General features: G+C 36.1%; 2 protein-coding genes across 2 annotated transcripts; one reads left to right on the top strand and one right to left on the bottom strand.

Annotated features, from left to right (window-relative positions):
* Window positions 1-1,018: 1,018 nt before the first annotated feature.
* Window positions 1,019-2,493, top strand: LOC132166933 (putative ubiquitin-conjugating enzyme E2 38). The gene has a single exon (XM_059577795.2). The coding sequence runs from the start codon at window positions 1,188-1,190 to the stop codon at window positions 2,283-2,285; it is 1,098 nt and encodes a 365-aa protein (XP_059433778.2). The 5' UTR covers window positions 1,019-1,187; the 3' UTR covers window positions 2,286-2,493.
* Window positions 2,494-7,693: 5,200 nt separating this feature from the next.
* Window positions 7,694-8,592, bottom strand: LOC148587681 (uncharacterized). The gene is made up of 3 exons (XM_088512755.1): window positions 8,463-8,592; window positions 8,234-8,346; window positions 7,694-7,852 (listed from the first exon to the last, which is right to left on the bottom strand). The coding sequence occupies exons 1-3, from the start codon at window positions 8,590-8,592 to the stop codon at window positions 7,694-7,696; spliced, it is 402 nt and encodes a 133-aa protein (XP_088368881.1).
* Window positions 8,593-11,451: the final 2,859 nt, after the last annotated feature.

The following is an 11,451-nucleotide window of genomic DNA, read 5'->3' as shown; positions in this document are numbered from 1 at the left end:
AGTCTTTATTAAAAGGAAAATATACATATATTTGATTCGTTGGCTCTAGCTACCACGTCACGATTGTAGAATAAAAAAATAATGATATATAGCATTACTCCAACAGAAAACAATAACCATTAGTACTAGCTATTAGTTATGTATTATGTTGGGGATAAAATTCACTATGAGTCCCATTATCTTTCAACAATCCTCTACTATCTCTCCATTATCTCAACTACTGACATTATTTCTCCACTATTTCAAATTATTCCTCAATCATTTGAAGGGAGAAGATCGAGGGAGCAGTTACACTGATAAAATCCTATAAAAGGGAACTCAAGGCCTCGGTATAGGGGATGGATCAATCAATTCTCAATATATTGTTAGATTTTGACTCCATATACAATTGCTAATTTAAGCGTCATAGAATCTCCGGCAAAGACCCCTTTAATGCTTTTGTTATTTTGTAGGAGCCTGAAGATCGAAGACGCTTCATAGTAAATGCATAGGAGGTAGCACGACATATAGCATGTTTAACACAGATTGAAGTCCACATTACGGGGAAGTTCTAATTAAGCTAATTCAAGAGAAATATTGGTGGGAAGTTTGATATGAATTAATTTAAAAGTAAATTCCAACAAATTTCATGGGAGTGGGTAATCAAACACTCCAACATGTGCCCATTGCCTAACCCAACAGATCACGTAAATGCCCATAAACAGCTAATGCACACGAACTCATCATGATCATTGTCTCCAATTGCCTACATGCTTACCCATTTGATGAAACACCATATCAGACGTAATGCCTTGATCACCGTCCATTTCATCTACCCATGATGATTCCGATCCTTTCTCATTACAATATAACAAATTGATATAATTGCTCCGATGCTGCAATCCAACGAATTAGGATCCTCTCCAAAATGAACTTATTCCGTTGTTGCAATAAAACGAATTAGGATTTTTTTCTAAAATAATATCTATTTAGTATTTTAGTTATAATCGATGAATATTTTTATTTTTTCTACCTCTTTGAAGGAATGCATAGCATTAAGTGTTGGCCCTGGATCACCGTTGATTTTTTTAATCAAAAGGTGGACCCCACTAATCCCCTGTTAAAAATCAGTGGAAGGAACATTCCTACCAATCCCATATGGTACTTTTGTCTCTCCCAACACGCAGACATACGAATCATCAAATCCAATGGCACTCTCTGCGAACGGCGAGATTGAAGAAGCGATCGACGCGCATTTCAAGCGATTCGACGTCGTTTCGGACGAGTCCGACCACTCCTACCTCAACCTGAACCGCCCCAAAAAGGACGGCGGAGATTGCTTCATCAACGGGAACAGTAGGACCCACAAGAAGATCATGCAGGAGTGGAGGATCCTAGAGAAGAACCTCCCCGAGACGATCTTCGTGCGGGCCTATGAGAAGCGCATCGATCTGCTCAGGGCGGTGATCGTCGGCGCTGCGGGCACGCCGTACCACGATGGACTCTTCTTCTTCGACTTGGCCTTCCCGCCCGATTACTCCACCAGCCCGCCCCAGGTCCATTTCCGCTCGTACGGGATGAGGCTGAACCCGAACCTGTACGCCAACGGGAGGGTCTGCTTGTCGCTGCTCAACACCTGGGCCGGTAAGAAGAGCGAGAAGTGGAACCCATGTGAGTCCACTGTGCTCCAGGTCTTGCTCTCGATTCAGGCGCTGGTTCTCAACGAGAAACCCTACTTTAACGAACCGGGTCACGGGATGTTGGGTCGGGCTATCTGGGAAAAGAAGTCGCAGGCTTATAACGAGGACGTGTTCATCTTGTCGTGCAAGACAATGCTATTTTTGATCCGAAGGCCACCGAGGAATTTCGAGGACCTTGTGGTCAGGCATTTTCGGGAGCGAGGGGATTGGATATTAAGGGCCTGTGATGCTTATAGAGGTGGGCTTCAGAGAGTCGGGTACTATGGGAGTTATGGGTCATCATCATCATCATCATCGTGTTCTTCGTCTTCAACGAGCGTCGATGTGTCGGAGAAATTCAAAGGGTCTATGGAGAAGCTGTACCCGGAGCTTGTTGCGGCTTTTCATAGGGGCGGAGCTTCAGTGGGGAATTTCGTCGAACGGTTGAATGTCGAGAGAAAATCGGCGCCATCGTCGTCCAAGGCGGCTCAGGTGGTTGTGAAAAATAAGCACGGTGGTGGGTTTGCGAGGAGGGTCATTCGGACAATCAAGAAGGCATTGGGATTGAAGAGGAAGAAGAAGAGTGGGAAAAGCGATGGAGATGTGACCAAAAAGGACTCTTCTTGAAGTGGGTGCGCAACGTGACGGAAGAAAACAGAGCAAGAGGGAGAGAGACGACATCAAGTGGGGACCAAATTGGTGGTGGGGGGTTGATTTCTTTTTAGGGCACTTTAACAATGGGAAGAAGATTAGGACTTAACCCTTTCTTTTTTTCTTTTTCTTTTTTCTTTTTTTTTTTGTGTCTTCAATTATTTCTTTAGGTTTTGAATGATGATTACGATACATAATTTACTCAAAGGAACAGGATATGAAGCTTTATTTTAAAGTTAAAAAAACACTTTATTTTGGGTTGTACATAAAGATTAACATTCACCCAAGCAATTATTGCTCTCTATGTTACTTAATTTTGGCTTTTTTATTTTTTTATTTTGCTTTTGAGCTGATCAATTGACTCGTTACATGTTAATGTTTATATATGTATGTATGTATGTATTATTATTTTTTTTTTTTGACATGTCTACACAAAAAAAGGAAAAAATAAGATTCGAACTAATAACCTTCACTTAGTACTTAGAGTGATTATTTTATTTATTTATTTATTTTTAAATAGTCTTTATTAAGAATGAAAAAATATCAAATAAAATAACTTTGATATTAAAGTATACAAATATTCTTAAAATTTAGAATAGTCATGAGAATGACTAGTTAAAAAATAACTATTTTTATAATAAAATAATTATTCTGTGCTCAAAAAAAAAATAACACTAGTCTTCAACGAAATTAAAAAGGAATAAATTAAAATTTTCTTTAGTAGTATCTTTACGTTCTTTATGATGTAACCTAAAATATTTCTTTCAAAAAAAAAAAAAAAAAATTCACGTACAACACAGAGGTTGACAGGATGTGATGCTTTTGTTAATAGTTGACACAGAAAGATCCGAATGGTCTATTGAAAGCTTTTTTTCACTGGACTAGGATTCTTTGTTTCGAGGTTGTGATTCTTTGTTTCGAGGTTGTGAACTAACCAACAAAAAGAAAAAATTAGAAGCAGGACAAAGATACAATTTTTGGCATAATTTGGCCCAATTTTTCTCTTAATTTTTAAAAAATACCAGATAAAAAAAAAAAAAAAAAAAAAAAAGGACCACAGAAGATTATTGCTTCAAAATTTTTTTAATTTTTAATTATTATTATTTTTTTAAAAAAAAAATGACCACATAAGATAAAAAGGAATCTTAGAATTGCTACGCTTACAAACAAATCCTTACAAACACATGTGGCAAGAAAGAAGACAAAATAAATATAATTGTTTTTTTTTTTTTTTTGTGTTTTTTGTCATTTTCCTTGCCACATGTGTTTGTAAGGATTTGTTTGTAAAAATCCTTCGTAAGTATAGTATTTCTCTAAAGTAAAAGCTGGGCCAAAGTTGTGCCTTTATTATTTCTCAAAAAAATATCCTAGCAATTCATGGGCGGAAACTGTTGAGCTCGCTTTTCCTCCATGGTGTAAGCCGACTATTTATTAGGGTCAGTTTGGAATTATGATTTTAAAAGGTGGATTAAAAATAATGATTTTAACATTTGTAATTTGAAAATGTGATTTTTAAAAGTGCAGTTAAAGTGTTTAACAAAATCGCAGTTTGACCTTTAAAATTGTGCGTTTTCAAAAAAATACCTAATTATCTACAGCAGGCTACTATTGCAATTTATTTATGTGAAATCGTGATTTTGGTTTAAATTTGCACTTTTTCAAATAAGCACCTCCTAGCCTGCTTATATATATATATATATATATATATATATATATATATATATATATATATATATATTTTGTTCTATTTTAGATTAAGTGATTTTTAAATCGTAATGTCAAACGCCTTACGTTTTGCGATATCTTTTAAAAACACAAATAATTCTTACGAAATCGCAAGTTCAAACACGTCCTAAAGATCTATTACATCTCCTACTTGGTTCCCTCCTCTATTACTACTACAACAGCCTTAATCTCTGTATGTTTTAGTCACCTTATTTGTTAAGTAGAAAGCATTCACATTCTATGTCTCCCTCAAGTGCACTTTGAAGGGGACGCAAAAGCCGTGATAGATTCTGTAAACTCGATGGAGAAGGATAGCAGCTAGATGGGGCACATCATTGAGGATATAAAATTGGAACTCCAGGCATTTCAACGGTGGCAGCTCACTTTTACTAGGAGGGAAGGAAATCATGTGGCCCATTTATTAGCAAAATATGCGGTGGAACATGAACATGAATCTTGTTGGAAAGATATACCCCCTGATTGTATTCGTGAGGCTGTGTTACTAGAGCAAGTTGCTCTAGTTGCCTGAATTATAATGAGAAGTCCGCTTTTTATCAAAAAAAAAAAAAAAAAAAAAAAAGCATTCACATTCTAGGTTTAGTCAACAAGAAAATGTTTGTGAAATATTTCCAATTAAAACTTATTTTGCTTTACTGGGAATATATATATACATATGAAGCTATCTTTTCTTGGAAATAGCTTGAATACTAAAACCAAACCACCTTCTAACTCAAATACTTATTTTTCTACTATCATACTTAATTTAGATGAAATCAATCTAAAATAAATATTGCTTTCTCATCCAAATATCTATTGACGTAATGAATAAAGAAAATCTGGTTAATTAAATATACTTAAAATGGCCACTTGTTTTGATACATCCAAGTGTCACATTAATTGTATTGTTGGATATATCAAAATCAAATGCCAGTTATTTTTAAAATGAGAGAAGTACCCACATTGAAGAGTCCTACGTCAAAGCAAGATAACAATCTACAACTAGATTCAAATATTGAATAATATTTGAATAATATTATTTGAATATTTGGATAAGCTTATCATATCTTGTATCCAGATTCAAATGTAAGCTTATCATAGCTAAGTGTTATTGTTCATCGAAAACACTATAGTAATTATCTTGTGTAACTGAATACTTTATATATACAAGTGCCTTTACCTGTGTTTGGTAAGGCTTCAATTATTCATGTTATCAGACTATATATGGTATCAGACTTACGTCTCTTGATCCTTTCTCTTTTTCTCTTCTGTTATGGCTACTCAAACCTCAACCCTTATTACCTTCACCAACTTCAATCCGGTCAAATTGACCAAAGATAACTACCCACTCTGACGGCCCCAAATTGTTCCTCACCTAAAAGGGGGAACATCTATGGCTATTTGGATGGCTCAATTCCATGCCCTCCTCCAACCATAACCATTACAAAAGATGTTGTTCAAACTCCTACAAACTAATAAGTCTGACACTTGGATATACCAAATTAGAGGTGTGCAAACGAGCCCAATAACCGCTAACCGCATATAACTACCAACCGCTAACCGCATAACCACTTTTATAGGTGGTTATAAAAAACTGCTAACTGCCTAGGGCGGTACGGGTAGCAGTTTTAAGGGTAGGAGCGCCTACCCTTGAATATATTATATATTATATATTTTTTTTTAATGAATAAAACTCAATTTCATTGAACTCAAAACGAAAACCCTATATCAAATGCACCAAAGCGACGTCTATTTGTACATTATTATTATTATTATTACACACATGTATGTGTGTAATAATAATAATAATAATGTACAAATAGACGTCGCTTTGGTGCATTTGATATAGGGTTTTCGTTTTTTTCATTGAGTTTTATTCATTAAAAAGAAAATTAATATTTTCTAATTATTTAAAAAATGTCCAAAACCCATCTAAAATATGCCTTAAAAATAGGTTCGATGAAGTTTCAAAACACCAAAATTGGCTCAAAATGCCCATTTCTAAAAAGCAGTTATGTGATGCGGATATGAATTTCAATAACTACTAACCAGCGGCTATTTTAAAGCTACTAACCGCGTAAGGTGGAGTGGTTGCGGTTACGAAAATTCAATAACCACCTAAAATGGTTACGATTAGCAGTTTGAACTACAACTGCTTGTACACATTTACATCAAACTATCATGAGTAGAGATTTATGGCTGCCATGAGGCAGCCAAGCGTCGGACATTTACAATTTTTTTTTTTTTTTTTTTAATTAAAGAAGATAAACATTAAAGGAAAATTTAAATTTGAGATATTAGCACCAAATTTGAAACATTAGCGTCAAATTTAGGATGATTGAATCCCTTTTGGGTGATACCATTCCTAAAGGGTTAACTTTCCATTCCTAGGTTTTTGTTTTGAATTCAAAAATAAGTTTTGAGGCATTAGAAACTAAATATTAATTCATAAAAATTTAACTAACAAAAAAAATACGAAATGGGGGAAGAGAGAGAGATTTCTACGATTTTTTTTTTTAATAAAGCCACATCAGATTTTGGCAAACACTTGTCTGACCCTTAGCAACCAAATAGCAGGACTCAAAGTCACTCAACTATCATTTTGTGACAAAAAGGTCACTTCATTAAGGTTGACCGTTAGAATGGATGAAAAAACCAAAACCTTTCGAAAATACACTCATTTTGACTATTGAAAATCAAATTTACCCTTTAAAGAAAATAAATGTCAGTTTTCTTTTTATACTAATTACTAATTATAAATGGCAAATATGGTTTTTCAATAGTCAAAGTGAGTCTTTTTGAAAGATTTTAGTCAAATTTAGTTTTTCATCAATTCTAATCAAAATGTAGCGTTCCCCTTTGAAGTTTTTTTTATTATTATTATTATTATTATTATTATTAAGTTCATTTATATTCCTGCATTCGTATCAAGTTTTGTCAGAATCTTTCAAACCCAAGTCTGTAAGCAAAACTAAAAAAAAAAAAAAAAAATTGCTGGTAATCAGTTTTTTTTTTTTTTTTTAATTGGTAAGCATTTTTATTCATCAGCACAAGTAGCAATTGTTACTGAAATAATCAAGAGATAAATGTGTAGAAAAAGACAACAGAACGATAATTGTATAGAAAAAATTTGTATTTCTGATGTATGTTTAATTGTACAATAAAATGGCTTATTTATAATTGAATAAGGCCCTAAAAGAAAGGAAATATAATAATTACAAATTCACATAAAATCAGCATATTTATAATAATGAATATAATATCAAATATTGCAATAATATATGTTGAGAATATTTCCGTAATATATTGAGAATATTATGGGAATATTTTGTCACATAAATATTACGGAAATATAATATTCTAACATCCCCTCAAACTCTAGGGGGTGAAGCCAACTTGAGTTTAGAGATAAGATCATTGAGTCGTCCTAGTGGATGAGATTTGGTAAAAATGTCAGCTAATTGATCTGCAGAGGTGATAGAATGAAGATGTAAAATACCATGCTGAAGATGATGCCAGATTAAATGACACTTAATCTCGATATGTTTTGTGCGCTCATGGAAAACATCATTATGAGCAATCTGTATGACACTCCGATTGTCACAATGAATCGGAGAACTAGTGGACTGAGAAACATCCATGTCGGACAAAAGCCATCGTAACTAGAGAAGTTCAGATGTAGTGTCAGCAAGAGCACGATACTCAGCTTCAGTACTAGATCGAGCAACAACAAATTGCTTCTTACTACACCATGAAATTAAAGAAGTTCCAAGTAAGAAACAATATCCAGTGGTAGAGCGACGATTAGTAGGATCACCAGCCTAATCAGCATCAGAGTAGGCCCGGAGCTCAAAAGATGAATGAGAAGAGAAGTGAAGACCATGAAACATAGTACCCTTAACATAGTGCAAAATGCAAAGAATAACAACATAGTGAGTAGATTGAGGTGTACCCATAAATTGACTCACCAAATGAACGGCTTAGGCAATATCATGCCATGTAACAGTAAGATAAATGAGACTGCCTATTAGCTGCCTGTAGAGAGTAGCATCTGATAAAGGCTCACCATATGTGGCTAGATGTTTGACATTGATCTCAAGGGGGCTGCTCGCTGTTTTACTGTCTGTCAGACTCGCTCAGGAAAGTAAATCAGATGCATATTTGGCTTGAGAGAGATAATAATCATCATTATTCAAAGTAACCTCAAGACCAAGAAAGTAGCTGAGTGTTCCCAAGTCCTTCATTTCAAAATGGCTAAGGAAGGATTGAAGAGCGCGGATGCCTGAAATGTCATCACCAGTAATAATCATATCATCTACATAGAGAAAAATAAGGATAGTACCAATATCAGTAGTTCGAAGAAATAGGGCTGAGTCATATGAACTAAAAACAAAGCCTTGTTGAGCAACCATAGAACTGAACTTGGCAAACCAAGCACGAGGAGCTTGCTTGAGACCATAAAGTGCCCAACAGAATTTGCAAACTTTGTGTGGCGGATGGTGATATCTAGGTGGAGGGTGCATATAGACTTCTTCTGTAAGATCATCATTGAGGAACGCATTTTTAACATCCATCTGAAATAACTGTCAATGACGAACAACAACAACTGCAAGTAAGGATCTAATAAAGGTCAGTCTAGCAACAGGAGCAAAAGTTTCCTCATAGTCAATATCATACTCCTGAGCAAAGCCTTTCGCAACAAGACGAGCCTTAGAGCGTTCCACAGATCCATCTACACGAGTCTTAATTTTAGAAACTCACTTACATCTCACTGCAAACTTCCGAAGAGGCAAATCCACCAAGTCTCATGTATGGGTTTTAGAAAGGGCATATAGTTCATCAGACATAGCTTCCGGCCAAAGAAGGTCAGCACTAGCCTCACGATAAAAGTGATGTTCGTGAAGAGTAGCAAGAACAGAAAAACAATGATAATCATGGAGATGGGCAGGTGGTGCTCTTACCCTATCGGAGCGACGAGGTTCATGGGAAAGCTCGAGAGTGTGTGATGCAGTAGGAGAATTCATAGTCGAATCAAGCAAATTAGGAGTAGCAGTAGAAGGTTCGTTCAATGTGCTTGAGTTATCTGCAGATGATCTAGGAAATAAGACAATAGAGGGGTCAATGAAGATAGGAGAATATGTGGAGGAGAAATGCGGAAAATGCATTTGATTGGTGAACATTTTATGTTCCCAAAACTCCACATGACGAGAGATCCGAAATTGTCGGGCAATGGGGTCATAGCAGCAATAACCTTTTTTGAGTGATGCCATAACCAAGGAAACAACACGAGCGAGAGCGGGTTTCAAGTTTGGTACGCTTATGTGGAGGAAGAGTGACAAAACAAATACAACCAAAGACATGAAGCAAAGAATAGTTAGGTATGCTACCATACAAGCGCTTATAAGGAGTTTGGTTGTGAATAGTCGGGGAAAGCACACAATTAATCGTGTAAATAGCAGTGAGAGGAGCCTCACCCCAAAAATGTTCAGGAAGTGAGGCAGAGATGAGAAGAGCTTTACAATGTCTAAGATGTGATGATGTTTGCGTTCTGCACTCCTATTTTGCTGAGAAGTGTAAGGGCAAGAACACTGAGAGAGGGTCCCATTTTGTTTTAAAATTTTTTTGAAAAGATTTCTCATCATACTCCATAACATTATCTGAACGAAAATTTTTGATAGTGCGAGAAAATTGGGTTTGTACCATTTGATGAAAATTTTGATAAACTTGAGTGAGTTCAGAGCGATGCTGTAGTAAATATATCCAAGTACAAACGAGAATAATCATAAAAAAATAAAATAACAAAATAACGAGACCCTCCTTCAGTGGGAACAGGGGCAGGGCCCCAAATATCAGGGTGAACCAAGTCAAATGGTATAGAAGACAAAGACTCACTTTTATTAAAAGATAAACGTGTTTGTTTTCCAAGATGACAAGAAACACAATCAAAATATTTTAAATCTACTGATCCTAAATGACCTTGAGATGCAAGAAGTTGGACACGTGGTAGAGAGGCATGACCCAAACGAGAATGCCATAAGCTGGAAGAGGCATTGAATGTTGTGTCAGCAGCTGTCAAGTGAGTAGGAGTCTACAGAAACGAAAGCTAAAAAGACGTCCAATCTTACGGCCGATCCCAATTAGTTGACTCGTCTATGGATCTTGCACATCAACACCCCTGTTAGAAAATGTCAACTCTAGACTTAGTTCACAAAGTTAGCCAACTGAAAGAAGATTTAATGACAATTTGGGGAATGAGGTATGTGTTATCAACAGACAGATTAGGCAAAAAAATAGACCTAGTGTGACTAACAGGTAACCTAGAACCATCAGCAGTATAAATGGCAGGATTAGGAGAAAGGGCAGACTTTTAGGAAAATAAAGTAGGATCAGGGGTCATATGATTACAAAAAGCAGAGTCGATAAAACATAAATTTTTACCTGATGTTATAGACAATGCAGTAGAGGAACGAGACAGAATCTGATGGATCAATGCCTCAACGTCAGATGCGGTGAGAGCAAAGGATTGAGATGGAATCTCAGTATAAAATGCAGGTGTAGAGGAACCAGATGAAACAACTGCGGCTGTCCATTGGAAAGGAGCCTGTGACTGATGTCTGTTTTGGAGCTTGTAGCAATTCGCAATAGAGTGACCAAGTTGTTTGCAATAGTTGCAAATTAATTTCTTGAAGGACGACTGTGGTGTGGATCGTCCGGGAGTAAATTAGGAACACTCTGAGGTGCATCAGTCACAACCATATTGAGAGATTGCAAGTGCATAGTGAACTATCGAGTCTCTTCAAACATAAGTTATGCTATAGCAGCTTCTAATGTGGGAAGAGGAGTGCGGTGTAAGAGAGAAGCCCGGGTGGGTTCAAAATCCGCACGAAGAGCTATCATGAAATGCATAAACTTCCGACGATCCTGATACTTTGCTAATATTTCAACATCTTCAGGATACTTCAATTGAGGATCTGCAGCGGATAATTGCTCCCAAAGACTATTAGTTTGAGAATAAAAACCAGCAATAGACTGACCTGGCTACTAACATGTCTAATAGAGTGTAGTTTCAATCTAAAGCTCTAGTGAGGCATCATAAGTGCAATTATATCACTTTGCCAGAAACTCCTAGGCATTTCCAAGCTTGGGGAGCAGACTGTGAATGGAAGGAACTGAAGTGTTGATAAACCAATAAATAATCTGATAATTTGCACTATCCAAATATTCAAGTCGACTGGCAAATTTGTCGGCTCATTCACCTTCCTTTTGTGTGGGTGCAACAGCGTCTCCACAAACATAACGCCATAATCTTCTCCCTATAAAAAAACTTCTATATTTTGAGCCCAAAACATATAATTGGAACCGTCTAAAATATTGTCAATAGGACAGACTATATTATCAAGATTGGTAGAATTTTTTTTTT

This window comes from Corylus avellana, chromosome 2, assembly GCF_965113065.1.
Source record: "Corylus avellana chromosome 2, dhCorAvel1.hap1.2, whole genome shotgun sequence".
Lineage (NCBI taxonomy): Eukaryota > Viridiplantae > Streptophyta > Magnoliopsida > Fagales > Betulaceae > Corylus > Corylus avellana.
The sequence above is the reverse complement of the archived record's forward strand: the minus strand, read 5'-3'. Positions and strand labels throughout refer to the sequence as shown.